Source organism: Callithrix jacchus, chromosome 14 (assembly GCF_049354715.1).
Source record: "Callithrix jacchus isolate 240 chromosome 14, calJac240_pri, whole genome shotgun sequence".
Classification (NCBI taxonomy): domain Eukaryota; kingdom Metazoa; phylum Chordata; class Mammalia; order Primates; family Cebidae; genus Callithrix; species Callithrix jacchus.
In genome coordinates, this window is record NC_133515.1 from 52,259,370 (window position 1) to 52,276,360 (window position 16,991).

Sequence of the window (16,991 nt, forward strand, 5' to 3'; positions counted from 1 at the left end):
ACTACCAAAGATGTAATATGTATTAATATATATGCTGTCTTAAAAGTAAATGATAGAAGTGGCACCTCTCTGAGCCTACTCAGGCTACCTGATTTTGATAAAAAAAAGTTACGAAAAATGAAAGCCGTCCTTTAGCCTATCATCCTAATACCTTTTCCCAGTATTAATGACTGCTTTGTTGGATTCCTTCTACAAGTAAAAATGTATACATACATGTAGCAAATCTTATACAAAAGGGATTCTTTTTCTTTCTCTCCCAATTTGGATTCTGAGCTAATTCTTGTTTCAGTGGCTTTAAACGTCTTGATTGTCATTGCCCTGATACAAGAATCAGTGTCACCTCAGCATGAATAGTGTCAAATCTGTAACTAGTCTGCCCTTTCTTTAGTCACCTTCCAATCTATTTATTTTGCACACATTGAAGCCCAGTGATCTTTTTATTTATTTATTTTTGTAGGAACGCTCTTGTCACCCAGGCTGGCTTGCAGTGGTCTGATCATAGCTTACTGCAGCCTTGAATTCCTGGACTCAAACTAAGATAAATAATCGTGCTTTTTTCTTTTGAATAGCTATGCTACAGGTGTGTGCTGCCATCCCCCTGCTATTTTATTTATTTATTTTCAGAGATGGGATCTCGCTATGTTGCCTAGGGTGGTCTTGAACTCCTGGCCTAAACAGTCTTGCCTCTACCAAAGCCCTTGGATTAAAGGCACTTAGCTGAGCCCTCCCTTTGTAAAAAAGCTTTCATGCCTTTGAATAAAGGCCAAACCTTTACTTAAATCACAAGTTTGGCCTACACAATCTGGTATTTCAGCTACCATCTCCTGGGGTATTTCAGAAGGAGTGTCATCAAAGCAACTGGGCCCCTCTTTGCCATTATGGAGAAAGGATTTCTGCCAAACAGTGTGAAGCTCCTTCTGTGTTCATCATGGAACTAATAGTTAACTTGCCAAATGTAAGTTTAATATATTTAGATAAAGATTTCTGTATTGTGTGGAATTTAGTACTTGAGTTTATACCTCATTTTGATAAGAGCATTTGTGAAATGTTAATTCTAGCTGCCATAAAACGGTTGAATCAGGTATATCCTAAAATCACTAGTCAAAATAATTCATATTTACATTTAAATATTTGTCAGTTATTCACGAGATGTTTTGTTTTTCAGTGGCCGTGTCTTGCCATTTTCCTAGGCAGGAGTGTGGTGGCTAGTCATGGGAAAATATAGCTCACTCTAACATTGAACTCCTGGGCTCAAGTTATCCTGCCACAGCCTCCCAAGTACCTAGCACTACAAGCCCATGCCACTGCACCCAGATAGCAGCAAAGTTTTTTTGTTTTATGTTTTGAGACATGATCTTGCTCTGTCGCCCAGGCTGGAGTGCAGTGGCACAACTACGGCTCACTGCAGTCTCACCCATCTAGGCTCAAGTGATCTTCCCACCTCAGCCTCCCTATTAGCTGGGACTACAAGTGTACACCACCATGCCTGACTAATTTTTGTATTTATTTTTTTTGTACAGACAAGGTCTCACTGTGTAATCCAGGCTGGCATTGGATTCCTGGACTCAAGCTATCCTCACCTTGGCTTCCCAAAGTGCTAGGATTACAGGCGTGAGCCACCATGCCCAGCCTAACAGCACAATGTTTTTTGTGTCTCATGTTATACCTAAATAAATACAAATAGTTTATATAGCATTCTTAAAAGAATTCTTCCAAGCTAAATGTGTTCCTGTCACTGGTTCTGTTCAGCTGGTTTTGGTATAAATTAAACCATACCCTGTTGAGAGCTGACTTGGGTTTTACAACAGCTTATGTAATCTATGCCAGCTGTCGGGAAATTGAGCAAATAAGAAAGCTCTCAAGAAGAGGTTTGATACAGTTAATTCTAAAGCAATGAAAAGGAAATGTATTCTGTTTAAAAGGGATAATTTTTAATAAATGGCAAAAACCGGTATGACTGTACCCTAAGGGGCAGTATGCTTTTTTTCTTGATTGCTATTTAATCCTCCCCTTCAACTTTTTATTACAAAAAATTTCAAATATGTGGGAAAGTTAAGAGTAGTATGAACATTGTATTGCCCCCCACTTAGATTTAACTATTAATTGACACTTTGTTATACAATCAGAACTGTAACATGTAAATAGAAGTTAGCGCAGTGAGCAAAGTTGTGCAGTGGAACACAGGACTTGAGGAGGAAATGTTGTTAGGGAGACAACACCCAAAAGCATTAGCACAAAGAGAATCTAATAAAAAGTTTTATACATATTAAATGGTTATAAAATACTGTATTAAATATATCCATCTCAAGAAAAAAAAGGAAAACGATTTTAAGAAAACAATTCTGTAATGTCTAACACCCAAACCATGTTTTCTGACAGTTTCTAGAGCAAGGGTGTCCAATCTTTTGGCTTCCCTGGGCCACAATGGAAGAATAATTATTGTCTTGGGTCCCACTATAAAATACACTAATACTAACAATAGCTGATGACTAAAAAAAAAAAACTCATGTTTTAAGAAAGTACAAATTTGCGCTGGGCTGTATGCAGCTCATGGGCCACTAGTTAGACCAAGCTTGCTCTAGAACCTTTTCTTCGAGTTTTGCTCTTATTGCCAAGGCTGGAGTGCAATGGTGTAATCTCGGTTCACTGCAACCTCCGCCTCCTGGGTTCAAGCAATTCTCCTGCCTCAGCCTCCCAAGTAGTTGAGATTACAGGCACCTGCCACCACTCCTGGCTAATGTTTGTATTTTTTTGTAGAGATAGGGTTTCACCATGTTGGCCTTACTGGTCTCGAACTCCTGACCTCAGGTTATCTGCCTGCCTCAGCCTCCCAAAAGCCCTGGGATTATAGGCGTGAGCCACCATGAAAAACATTAGAGTGTCTTTCTAACTTGTGTCTTAAACTAAGATACATTTGGTATATACACATGGTATTTAGTTATGTCTTAAAGTCTCTAATGGCATTTTAATGGCATTAGTTTTTTTGATGAGTTCTAGCCTATTATGTATCTCTCATCTGGATTCCCTTTCTTATTCCCCTGTTTCCTGTAAAATAAAAAATTAAAGAGACTTAGATTCAGATTAAACTTTTAGCGAGAATATTTCATAGGGAATGCAGTATATGTTGTAGCATACCTGCATGAAGGTTCTCCGGAGAAACAACCAATAGGATATAGATAAATATGTCTCTAGAAAGATTTATAATGAGGTATTGGATCATATAATTATGGAGGCCAAGAAATTCCACAATCTGCCATCTGCAAACTGGAGACCTAGGAAAGTTAGTGGTGTAGTTCGAAGACCTGAAAGCCAGAAAGACGCTGTAGATTTCTAGTCCAGATCTGAAGGCCTAAGAACTAGGAGCTCAGAGGGTCGCTGTGTCCCTGCTCAGCAGTCAGAGAACAAGTTCAGCTTTCCTTCACCTTTTTTTTTTCTTTCTTTTTTTGAGACAGAGTTTTGCTCTGTTGCCCATAGTGGAACTGCAATGGCACAATCTCAGCTCATTGCAACCTCTGCCTCCCGGGTTCAAGTGATTCTCATGCCTCAGCCTCCTGAGTAGCTGGAATTACAGGCACCTACCACCACATCTGGCTGATTTTTGGTTTTGTAGTAGAGGCAGGGTTTTACCATATTGCCCAGGCTGGTCTTAAACTCCTGACCACAGGTGAGTCACCACACCCAGCCACCTTTTTCTTAGCCTCTCAACAGATTGGATGATGCTCACCAACATTGGGGAGGGCTACCTGCTTTATTAAGTCAACCGAATGAAATGTTAATCTCTTTCAGAAACACCTTCACAGACACTCCCAAAAATGTTTTAACCAGGCCTGACGTGATGGTCACGCCTATAATCCCAACACTTTGGGAGGCTGAGGCAGGTGGATCATGAGGTCAAGAGATCGAGATCATCCTGGTCAATGAGGTGAAACCACGTCTCTACTAAAAATACAAAAATTAGCTGGGCATGGTGGCATGTGCCTGTAATCCCAGCTACTCGGGAGGGTGAGGCAGGAGAATTGCTTGAACCCAGAAGGCGGAGGTTGCTGTGAGCCGAGATCGTGCCATTGCACTCCAGTCTGGGTAACAACAGCAAAACTCCGTCTCAAAAAAAAAAAGAAAAGAAATGTTTTAACCAAATATCATCCCTTGGCCAGATTAAGTTGACATATTAAGCATCATAAATCCACCCACAGTCAACTTGGCCATTATATATATCTTAAAGCATACTTAAACCTTCAAATAAAGCAATAACAGGATCATACATCCAGCTGACATGATACAACTATCCCGTGTAGGACCAAAAACCCACTAACTCCTTCCACAGAAGAGGAGTTAAAGCCACTGCGTGAAGTTTTACTCTTCTTGCTATCCCATAACCAAAATATTGTGATACAAAAAATATTACATTATTACAGGATAAGGAAATAATGAGAGGAAAGATACATATATATATATACACATCCATACTAATGACAAATGAGGAACTACTCATGACAATTACAGGTTTCTGTAAAGTGATTTTTTTTGGTTGTAGCTGGTATTGATAACTAACTTCTATTACATTCTCTGTTTTCCCTTTGTCTTCAGCAAGCACCTCAACTAGCAGTGGTTCTTTACTCAGTGGGGTGATCCAAATCATTCTGAAGGGTCTGGGTTCTACCTTAATTGAGCGGTTATTATTTTCCATTGACCATAATCACAAAGCATGGTAATACTAAGAGACGCCCTAAGGGTGTCTTATATTCCAGACATGCTCTTCCTCTATTGTGTACAAGTAGTTCAATTTCCCCTTGGTAGTCAGCATCAATCACCACAACCAGCACTGCAACTCCCTCCGCATGTTGATTCAAAGGTGCATAAGGAGCCAAACATGGCTAAGTGGCCAACGTAACTCTACATTTCAGTGGAATCTTTGTTATGACTCCTGGTGGAAGCATTCCTCTCTCTAGAACTAAGACCTCTGACCAGCAGGGCACAAAGTCACAAGAACAGGAAACAAAAATTGTGTTAGTGGGTCACTGGGTGTAGTAGTGAATGGTCCCACTCCCATTTCTACCTCTCAATTCCTAGACACTGTATATTGGGTGCTAATTCAGAGTATACAGCCTTCTGGAGAACATCCCAGCCCTACAAAGTGTTGGCGCTGTAACTGAGTCTTTAAGAAGTCATTCCACTGTTCTTTAAAATCAGCTGTATCAGAGTGGTGGGGACCATGGTAAGACCAGTGAATTGTGTGCGCTTGGGCCCATGGCCCCTCCTTCTTTTTTTTTTTTTTTTTGAGCTGGTGTTTCACTATGTTGCCCAGGCTGGTCTTGAACCCCTGGGCTCAAGCTATATTCCTTCCTGCCTTGTCCTCCCAAAGTGCTAGGATTGCAGGCATGAGCCAATGCACCCATATCCCAGTGTAACCAAAATCTCTATTTTTAAAATAGCCATTACTTTCCATGTAACTATCTCCTTTGTGTAACATTATTAAGGAAGTAGAATCAAGAGAAATCTAAAAGGGAGAGAAGCAGCACAAGACAAGAAGAAGTGAAGCAATCTTAAGATCTCCCCTGGAATCTGGCCTCAGCCTGATCCCATAAGGATCTCCGGAGCATGGATAAAAACATATAGTTGGCCCATCAGTATGCAAGCGGTAACTTAAAAAAGTTTTTTGTAATAGTGAAAAGCTGGAAACAATTCAATGTCTGTATAGTAGAATGGTACATCAGTGATCTATTCATGTATAACCAACTCCTCCCTCAGACTTAGTGGGTTTAAACAATATTATTATTTTTTTTTTTTGAGACAGAGTTTCACTCTTGTTACCCAGGCTGGAATGCAATGGCACGATCTCGGCTCACCGCAACCTCCGCCTCCTGGGTTCAGGCAATTCTCTGGCCTCAGCCTCCGGAGTAGCTGGGATTACAGGCACGCGCCACTATGCCCAGCTAATTTTTTGTATTTTTTTTTTAGTAGAGACGGGGTTTCACCATGTTGACCAGGATGGTCTTGATCTCTTGACCTCGTGATCCACCCGCCTGGGCCTTCCAAAGTGCTGGGATTACAGGCTTGAGCCACCATGCCCGGCCTAAACAATATTATTTCATATGATTTTGTGGGGCACCTGCAGACAGATGGACAGTTCTTCTGAGATCACTTATGTGGCTGCATTTAACTGGCAACATCTGGGGCCGGCATGTTCAAGATGTCTAGTTTTTAGCAAAAATTATGAGCCACGCAAAGAAATGAGAAAATGGCTTATATGTGGGGGGAAATAACAGTCAATATAAACTGTCTGAGGAAGCCAGATGCTATGCATTTGACAGAGATTTTAAATCTGCTACTATAAATATATTCGAAGAACTAAAGGAAACCAGGGTTAAAGATCTAACCAAATTCTTTATGAGAATGATGTCTTGCGAAATAGAGAATGTCTATAACAAAATAGAAATTATAATTTAAAAAACAAAACTTCTGAAGTTGAAAAGTCCAATAACTGATATAAAAAATTCACTGAAGTCACTCAGCAGATTTGAACTTGCAGAAGAGAATCAGCACACTTGGAGGTAGGTCAACTGAGATGACTGAATGACAAGGTCTGAGGAACAGGAAGAAAAAAGAATGAAGGAAAATGATCAAAGCCTCAGAGACCTGTGGGACCCCAGCAGGTGTTCCAACACACTCATAATGGGAGTCCCAGAATAAACGAGAGAGAAAAAGGAGCAGAATTAGTATTTTAAACTCCCTGAATTTGATGAAAAATATGAATCTGCTCATCCAAGAAGCTCAACAAACTTAAAGAGATCCATATTTAGATACCTCCTAATCAAACTGTCAAAAGACAAAACTTTTTTTTTCTTTAGATGGAGTCTCACTCTTTCACCCAGGCTGGAGTGCAGTGGCACGATTTCAGCTCACTGCAACCTCTGCCTCCAGGTTCAAGTAATTCTCCTGCCTCAGCCACCCCAGTAACTGGGATTACAGGCACATGCCAGCATGTCCAGCTAATTGTTTTTTGTATTTTTAGTAGAGACAGGGTTTCGCCATGTTGGCCAGGCTGGTTTCAAACTCCTGACCTTAAGTGATCTGCCCACCTCAGCTTCCCAAAGTTCTGGGATTACAGGAGCTGCCACACCCAGGCAACAAAACATTTTTTAAGGTTTTTTTTTTGTTTAGTATACAATTTAGTGTTTTTTAGTATGCTCACAGAGTTGTACAACTGCCATCACCACTATCTAATTCCAGAACATTTTCATCTTCCCTCACAGACACTCCATTCCCTTTAACAATCATACCTCACTTCCTTTCTCTTCAGCCCCTGGCACCCATTAAATACTTTCTGTCTTTGTGAACTGTACTAGCCTGAACATTTCCTATAAATGGAATCATACAATATGTGGCATTTTGTGTCTGGCACCTTTTAACTTTGCATTGTATTTCAAGTTTCATCTACCTTGGAGTATGTATCAGAAGGTCATGCCTTTTTTTTTTTTCAATGTAAACACTTGCATCTTTTTTTTAAAACATGGTGAACTTCAACATAGCAATTATTACAATAAATGTTATAGTCTAAAACATAGTTTTGCAATTTTGAAGTGAATTGCATAAAAACCAAATAAAATTTACACAACAAACATTTCCATCTAAGACCAGGAACATTTGAGCCTTCCCCATTTGATCCCAGGGCCTTTTCACACAGGTGCTTTTTTATGTCATCAAGGTTACATTCAGCTTCATTTTTGGTCTCTATTGGCTTTTGTTCTGCCACTGGTTCTTCTTGTGCTTCTAGGCATCCCGCAAATTTCAGCTCCTTCAGTGACATCTGTTTGTTGCTAAACCAATGATCTTGTCTTGTTTCTTGGAAGGTCATTTTGCTTCTGAGCTCTGAGATTGCTGCCTAACCCAAAGTGCACTGTGCCTCCTGGACCAGAGGGAAAGCCCACTTGTTGGGGGAGGCACGGGAATACAGCCAAGTTCATTCGTTTTTTTTTTGAGAGAGAGTCTCACTCTGTCGCCCAGGCTGGAGTGCAATGGCATGATCTCGGCTCACTGCAACCTCTGCCTCCCGGGTTCAAGCAGTTCTCCTGCCTGAGCCTCCTGAGTAGCTGGGATAACAGGCATGTGCCAACATGCCCGGCTAATTTTTTTTTTTTTTAATTTTTAATAGAAATGGGGTTTCACGATGTTGGTCAGGCTGGTCTCGAACTCCTGACCTCGTGATCCACCTGCCTCGGCCTCCCAAAGTGCTGGGATTACAGGTGTGAGCCACCATGCCCAACCAAGTTCATTCCTTTTTATAACTCAGTAACATTTTGTTGTATGGATACACCACATTTTGTTAATCCATTCAACAGCTGAAGGACACGTGAAGTGTTTCCATCTTTTGGTTCCTATTAATGCTGCAGTGAACATTTGTGTTAACTAAAATAAAGATCAAGGCTGGGCGTGTTGGCTCAAAGTAATCCCAGAACTTGGGAGGCTGAGGAGGGTGAACTGCTTGAACACAAGACCAGCCCGGACAACATAAGCAAAACCCTACCAAAAATAATAATAATAGGGCCGGGCGCGGTGGCTCAAGCCTGTAATCCTAGCACTTTGGGAGGCTGAGGTGGGTGGATCACAAGGTCAAGAGATCCAGACCATCCTGGTCAACATGGTGAAACCCCGTCTCTACTAAAATTACAAAAAATTAGCTGGGCACGGTGGTGTGTGCCTGTAATCCCAGCTACTCAGGAGGCTGAGGCAGGAGAATTGCCTGAACCCAGGGGGCGGAGGTTGCGGTGAGCCGAGATCGCACCATTGCACTCCAGCCTGGGTAAAAAGAACGAAACTCCGTCTCAAAATAATAATAATAATAATAATAATAATAATAAGCTGGGTGTAGTGGCTCAATCTTTATTTAATAAGGATTGAGGATTGAGCCGGGAGGCAGACCTTGGGCTGAGATCGTGCCACTGCATCCCAGCGTGGGCGACAAAAAAAAAAAAAAAACAGATTGAGACACAGAGGTCAAAGAAAATAGCATTTAATTTATTTAGGAAACAAATAATTGCTATTCACATACACTGAATCAGAGCAGCCCTGAACAGTGTCTACTAATAAGGCAAGCACAGGAGAGGGTTTTTTAAAAATAGGGGATTCCCACAAGAAGTTTTCGGGGGCAGTTTATTGGCTAGGTAGAAATCCTAAATCACAACCCCATTCTGATTGGTTACTCACTGCTGAGAGATGATGAAGGCTGGCAGTTACTGACTTCAGTTGTTCCTACAAGTCTATTTTGTGGTTTGACTTTTTAGCAGGCATGAATGCAATCCCCTAGCAATCTCCTAACTCCACTTTAGAAAGACTTCACCTTAGTTACTTCATTTTCTTTCACACTGCACAAGTTTTTGTGTGAACATGTTTTCAATTATTTTGGGCACGTACCTAGGAGTGAGTCATATATTAATTGTATGTTCAACTTTCAGAGGAACCATCAAAAATTGTTTAGCAGTTTTATAGCTTTATTTGACATATATGATGATTGGCACTTCTCATCCAGAGCTTTTTGGTGAATTTTCATCCTTATTACAGTTTCTAAACAATCACACATGTACCTGGTGTGAGACATTCCTTATTCCTTTGGCCTTGATAGCCTTGTTAAGCCTGGTATCAGTGCATACATCTGGAGGGCCCATCCCCGTGGCAAATTTCTAAATCTCTTTGAATGTCCACAGGATATGCTTCTTAAAGCCCACTCCATGGATATGAGCTAGTGGCCCAAGTGTACTCTTGGGTCACTACCTGGTCGATGGCAGAACAGTGCATCTTCTTGCCACGTTTCTTTGTGGAAGCCATTCTGCCAGGCCCAAGATGGAAAAGAAAAACATGAGGGACTGTGGGAGAAAGAAAGCCTGAACTTTTAAAAAGTGGCTGCACAATTTTACATTTTAGACATTTTGATACATTATATTTGTGTTATTATTTGACTCTCTATAATTTCTGCCATGAGTTTTTCTGTAACCCATGAATTGTTTTTTGAAGAGTTTTAAATTTCCCAACTAAAAAGGCTTTTTTAGTTGTTTTTCTTTTATTAATGTCTAACTTGGCTGGGTGCAGTGGCCCACACCTGTAATCCCAGCACTTTGGGAGGCCAAGGCGGACAGATCACCTGAGTTCGGGATTTCTAGACCAGCCTGGCCAACATGGTGAAACCCCGCCTCTACTAAAAATACAAAATATGCCAGGCATGGTGGCACGTGCCTGTAGTTCCAGCTACTTGGGAGGCTGAGGCAGAAGAATCACTTGAACCTGGGAACCAGAGGTTGCAGTGAGCCAAGATTGTGCCATTATACTCTAGCCTGGGCAACAAGAGCGAAACTCCGTCTCAAAAAAAAAAAAAAAATCAGCCTTTACACTGTGACTAGCAGAAAAAATTAGAAAAAATTATTCCAGTGTTAGAAAGTATTATTTATTTCAGCAAAGAAGTTGCTCATAACATTGACAAGTGAAACTGTAATCTATATCTTGGATATGTCACTTTCATCTTAATCATAAATAAAAACAAAAATATTAACCAACATTCATTTGAACTAGGTTGTTAATCAGTTGCAATTATAAATTGGCCACAAATATAAGAGTTCAGCAAAAAACAATGAAAGTATTCTAAGAGAAGCAATTGTCTATGAGAAATTTACAGTAAAAAGTATACTATATCTCATTATTTATAAATTCCTTATCAATAAATTTTTTTTAAAGATGGAGTCTCACCTTATTGCCTGGCTGGAGTGCAGTGACTCAATGCTGGCTCACTGCAACCTCCACTTCCCATGTTCAAGCGATTCTCCTGCTTCAGCCTCCTGAGTATGAATAGAAATGCCCAGCCACCACTGACCTTACTGTTTGAATCATTGGCTAGAGATCTCTGCAAAAAGCACATTTTCAGATGGAACACTGGAGGTGTTCCTAAAGGTGCTGTGGCTGGAGTAAGCTAGTGGTATGCAGGTATATGGATAATAACTGACTCTGTTTATTGGCTTACAGGCGCCTGCCACCACGCCCAGCTAATTTTCGTATTTTTAGTAGAGATGGGATTTCTTCATGTTGGCCAGGCTGGTCTCGAATTCCTAACCTCAGGTAATCCGCCTTGGCCTCCCCAAATGCTGGGATTTCAGGCGTGAGCCACCACGCCCTTACCAATAAATTTTATAATAAGCTTAATCTCTCTCTCTCTCTCTCTCTCTCTCTCTCTCTGTCTTAATCCTTCTCTTACACTTCTGACCACAGAGTCAGTTATTAACCATATATATACCTGCATACCACTAGCTTACTCCAGCCACAGCACCTTTAGGAACACCTCCAGTGTTCCATCTGAAAATGTGCTTTTTGCAGAGATCTCTAGCCAATGATTCAAACAGTAAGGTCAGTGGTGGCTGGGCATTTCTATTCATTCTGGCACTCCTCTAGAGTAATCTGTGTTGGAGTTCTCCGATGAGATGACTAGGGTTTTCTTAGAGCTACATTGTACTTTGAATCTCCTCTACCCAATTATTCTTCCTTCCCCCTCTCCTTTCTAAGGTGCCGTATCTTGGCCTGAATACTTTCCTAGACCTCTTTATTTTTCACAAGAATTTTCTCCAATAAATCTCTTGCATTTCTTAACTCCTTGGTGTCTGCTTCCTGGAGGTACCAAATTGACTGGCCAAAAAAAAAAAAAAAAAAAAAAAAAACAACCAGAAACAATGCAAATGTCCATCAACAGATGAATGGGTAAGCAGATCAATTTAAGAAAGTAACAATGTTGACAGGGCAGATAAAATTTAAGAGTATACCTTGTCTGTAACCGTTACATTATGGACAGCACAAAAATTGAGGAAAATTCTTCCAGAATTGGAAAACTATTATGTTTCAGCAAAGAAGACTATTCAGGAGTTAAAAAGGTACAGACATATATACAACATGGATTAATCTCAAAAAACAGTACACTGAGCAAAATAAGCTGAGAGCAAAAAGGTACATACTGTATAATTCCACTTACATGAAGTTCTAGAATAGTTTAGGAGATTGAACTGGACATAAGACATCTTTCTGGGATGACAGATGTTCTATATCTTAATAGGGTATTATTTCATGAGTGTACATATTTGTCAGGATTCATCTAACTATACCTTTTAGATCTCCCTGGCGAGGTGGTTCATGCCTATAATCCCAGCACTTTGGGAGGCCAAAGCGGGTGGATCACCTGAGGTCAGGAGTTCAAGACCAGCCTGGCCAACGTGGTGAAACCCCGTCTCTACTAAAAATACAAAAATTAGACCAGGCACGGTAGCTCAGGTCTATAATCTCAGCACTTTGGGAGGCTGAGGCTGGCGGATCATGAGGTCAGCAGATTGAGACCATCCTGGCCAACATGATGAAATCCCATCTCTACTAAAAATACAAAAAATTAGCCGGGTATGGTGGCTTGTGGCTGTAATCCCAGCTACTCAGGAGGCTGAGGCAGGAGCATTGCTTGAACCCAGGAGGCAGAGGTTGCAGTGAGCCAAGCTCACACCATTGCACTCCAGCCTGGGCAATGAAGTGCGACTCCATCTCAGTAAATAAATAAATACATATATACATACATACAAACAAACATTAGGCTGGGCACGGTGCCTAACACCTGTAATCCCAGCACTTTTGGAGTCTGAGGTGCATGGATCAACTGAGGTCAGGAGTTCGAGACCAGCCTGACCAACATGATAGAAACCCGCGTCTGCTAAAAATACAAAAATGAGCTGGGTGTGGTGGCAGGTGCCTGTAATCGCAGCTACTCAGGTGGCTGGGGCAGGAGAATCACTTGAACTGAGGAGGCGGAGGTTGCGGTGAGCCAAGATCATGCCACTGCACTTCAACCTGGGCAACAAAGCAAAATTCTGTCTCAAAAAAAAAACAAAAAACAAAAAACTATTCATTTCACTGTATATGTTACATCGCAATACCAAAGTACAAAAACAATTCTTCCTATGATACTGTAAGATGTCATTTTCTTCCTATAGATCTGTCCATTTCTGGTCTACATACTTTTTTTTTTTTTTTCCAAAAGGCAAACTCGTTTACTGGTTCAGCACACAATTGTCATGATCATTAGTCCTCTGACTTGGACCTAGACTCAGTCCTGGTAGGCTGAAAGGTTGATTCAGGTACAATTAAGTTTTCTGGTTAAAGTCATCATTGGGTTCAAATGATCTATCACCCACTCTGGAGGGCAGCACCAGCAGAGAAGCTATAAATACACTTCAAAACTGAGTCTTAGTGCTGGTTGTACCTTAACCACACACTCTACAGCCAAGAGAAATTAGTGGTTGAACAAAAATACAGACCAAATGCCTCTGGGAGATGGACTGAAGCAACTCCAAAGAAAGCTGTAAAAAAGTGACAGGAATTTGTTCTTCTACTTGGAGAGTATTCTATTCAAACATGAGTCCAAGGTATGTATCCTTAAGAGGAGATGCTCTGCTGTTGTCTCATTTGCCAGAATATCCTTCAGTTCCAGGCTTTCAACAGGGTGTGATTGGTTCATGCTCCATGATAGGGAAGGAATTAAAGTTTGAAGGCAGAATCAATGGCCACAATGCCTGATGTTAGACTTTCATAAGTGACCTTGTGAAAGCCTGCATCTTCTATCATCTCCTTGAACTCTTCCTGAGATGGGAACCTTCAGATACTCTCTACAAGGTATTGATAGGACTTCCAGTCTCCAGCAATGACCTCTCCCAGGACAGGGATGACCTGGAAGCTATATAGATCATAAAGCCTGGATATGAGGGGATTGTTTACTTGGCTAAATTCCAGACACAGAAACCATCCTCCTGGTTTCAGCACCCAATGGGCTTCCTGGAGTGCCTGATCAATGTGTGTGACATTCCGAATCCCAAAGGCAATGGTGTAAATATCAAATTTGTCATCATCAAAGGGCAGTTCTTTGGCATCTCCTAATACCCATGCAAGTCCAGCTCTGTATCCTTGAGCCAAGGCTTTCTGCTTTCCAACATTTAGCATCTCTTTGTTGATGTCACACACCATGACATGAGACCTGCCCAAGGAATCTTCTTCATTCTTGTACTCTTTGGCAATTTCTTCCCAGGATAAACTTTGTTGGGCCCTTAACTGCCTCTTCTGTTTTCTCTGATGCTGGGACTGAACATAATTTAGGAACCGGAATGCAATGTCACTTGTGCCTCCAGCAACATCAAGCAGCTGGGTCCCAGAAAGCAGATGCATATTCCAGAGCAGTAAATCCTACCAAAGACGATGGATAACAAGACTCATCATATCATTCATCACATCATACTTCTTAGCCACACTTTCAAACTCCTGATGGACTTTGCCCCCCTTCTCCTCTTCCCACACAGTCTGAAACCCCAAGTGCGTTTCTGTTGCCGGCTTCTCTTGGGACAAGAGCCGCGCACTTAGTGGGGCCCCGGGCCAAGAGCCACGAGCCAAGAGCCACGAAGCCCGAGGAGCTGACAGCCCCGCATCGCCCATGACCACCTACGACTGCAGTAGTTCCATAGAGCCAAGCTTCTGGGAGCTGCCATCTTTGTACTCGAGTTACAAGACATGCTTTTTTTTTTTTTTTTTTTTGAGACTGAGTTTCGCTCTTGTTGCTCAGGCTGGAGTGCCATGGGCTCACTGCAAACTCGCCTCCTGGATTCAAGTGATTTTCTTGTCTCAGCCTCCCAAGTAACTGGGATTACAAGCATGCACCACCACGACTGGCTAATTTTGTATTTTTAGTAGAGATGGGATTTCTCTATGTTGGTCAGGCTGGTCTCGAACTCCCAACCTCAAGTGATCGGCTTGGGTGTGATCTTGGCTCACAACCTCTGCCTCCCAAATTCAAGCGATTCTCCTGCCTCAGTCTCCCAAGTAGCTGAGATTACAGGTGCCTGCCACCATGCCTGGCTAATTCTTGTATTTTTAGTAAAGACAAGGATTTCACCACGTTGGCCAGGCTGGTCTCGAACACCCAACCTTAGGTGATCCACTAGCCTCAGACTCCCAAAATGCTGGGATTACAGGCATGAGCCACCGCGCCTGGCCTGTGCTTTGATCTATGTTATTATTTATGTTATTAGATATCTGCAATTTTAGAATACTACTGGTGAACTGAAACTTTCCTGCTTTTCTATATACACACACGTTTTCCACACTCACTAATTCCTATTATTTTAGTGTTTTATTTTATTCTAATTTTCCATTCGCAGTGCTTCAGCATGTGAACCTGCCTTGCTGTTTTGGGGTCTGGCTTACACCTAATCCCAAGACAGGCAAGTGCAGCCACAAAACTGGCTGCCATAACTGACTGGAAATTGCTCTCCTGGACACTTGGCCACACATGGCGGTCCATATCTCATGGTTCTGGCTTCTGCTTAGAACCCAGCCAGCATCTGTTTCAGCATGGGAAACAAATGTTCAGCCAAAACAAAGACTAGCCTGAAGAAAGTGTGGACGTGGGAGACGTTGCAGGTGCTCACATCCAGACAGGAGAACAAAGAAGGTTTGGTAAAGGGCTCAGACCTTTAGGTTCTCGACGACGTGCAACACATAACGAGGAAAATACTGACCACAGGTGGCTCCGGTGGCCGGTTGTAGCGCTGGGGAGCGGGAGGAGAGTAAAGAACAGGGAGAGGGTAGCGAGAGAGCGGCAGCCTCGGCCTCGGTAAGCAGGGGCTTAGGGAACAGTTATCTGAGACTGCACCACTCTGCTATTTTGAGGTTTGGCTTTTTGCCACGTGGTGCAGAGGGAAGGCGCCATTTGATGCGCCCAAATCCCTAGTGGGAAGAGAAATAGGGATGAGGGAGATGGGTGTGTCTGTGGTGACTCTTGGGCACTCGCGCCATTCAATCCTGTCACTCTCAAGCTGACAAACCCAAAGCAAACGCCAGGTTTACACTACCTGCACTGACACTAGTGGGAAGGTCAGGCGCCACTCAACTCTGGGCTTTTATTGGTCAGGTCAAGAAAAACGCGAAAGGGACAACTGGGAGCCTTTTTCTGATTGGTGGATTCCTGCTAGCCCTGAAGTCAATCAGAGTAGAATGTACCTTCCTCCTTTCCACTCTCTGGCTCCCGGGGGAGCCATGTTAGGTACTGGGACGCCACGCTTGCCACTCTTCTGAGAATGTCACCCAGTAACACGCCCTGCTTTCCTCCTCCTCCGCCGTCTCTTCTATCAACCGTCTCCTTCTAACATGTTATTGCAGTTAATAAAAAAGCGCTCGTTTCTTCACAAAAGCAGTTGTTTCGTTGTATAATGTGAGAAGTCTGCGTTTAGGCGGTTAGACGCAAAGCAGTGGAATAAATGCTCTGTTCAGCCTGCCAACGTTCGGAACCAGTAAACAGACTGGGAACTAGGTGCCACGATCCAGTGAGCGCCCGACTCGGGTCTCTAGCAGCCTGCGGGGTTTTTGCGTGACTTTTGGTCCCTCGCGGCTCCTGTAGCGTTCCCAGCTACGGCGCCCCTAGCAACCGCCCTCCTTAGCAAGGAGCCGCAGGGTCGCCTGGGCCTGCGCCTGCTTTCCCGCCCCGGGCCAGCGCAGGCGCTCAGGCCTCGGAGGCGGGGTGATGGCCGCCTCCCACCAAGCGGCGAAACTGGCGGCCTCCAGTCTCCAGGTCCCGGTCAATCCCATTACTGGGGCGCGGGTCGCCCAGTACGAACGCGAAGATCCCTTACAGGCCCTGACGGCAGCGACAGCGATCTCGGAGGACGAAGAGGAGGAGAAAGTGGCGCAGCCCGCGGGGGCGTCGGTAATGCAGGGGCGGGACATGGACTGGGACCTCGCGTGGGCTGGGGTCAGGCTGAGGGCTGTCTGGGTCCCCGCCCAGCTGAGGGTAGGCTGGTACGAGGCCCTGTGCACATACTCCCTAGTCGGTGGTCCTGGCCAATCTGCTTCTTTACGCTCACAAAAAATACTCTAAATCGAGGCGTTCAAAAGTGTTTTAATTTTCAACAAAGAGTTTGTTGTAAAATTTTCGACCAAAG

The 16,991-nt window shown here is 42.9% G+C and overlaps 1 protein-coding gene and 1 pseudogene across 6 annotated transcripts in view; one reads left to right on the top strand and one right to left on the bottom strand.

Moving 5' to 3' along the window:
- Positions 1-9,397: 9,397 nt before the first annotated feature.
- Positions 9,398-15,941, bottom strand: LOC100408953 (2-methoxy-6-polyprenyl-1,4-benzoquinol methylase, mitochondrial pseudogene; annotated as a pseudogene). The gene has a single exon (XR_613710.5). The product of XR_613710.5 is annotated as a 2-methoxy-6-polyprenyl-1,4-benzoquinol methylase, mitochondrial pseudogene (transcript).
- Positions 15,942-16,473: 532 nt separating this feature from the next.
- FAM161A (FAM161 centrosomal protein A) overlaps positions 16,474-16,991 on the top strand; it is a 36,902-nt gene continuing 36,384 nt past the window's right edge. For all 5 annotated transcript variants that reach the window (XR_013526584.1, XR_013526585.1, XM_054244926.2 and 2 more), the window contains exon 1: positions 16,474-16,756. Coding sequence is in view for 2 of the 5 variants with exons in the window: in XM_003734729.6 (XP_003734777.2) it covers positions 16,574-16,756 (183 nt within the window). In the remaining 3 variants the exon portion in view is untranslated. The remainder of the gene's footprint in view (positions 16,757-16,991) is intronic.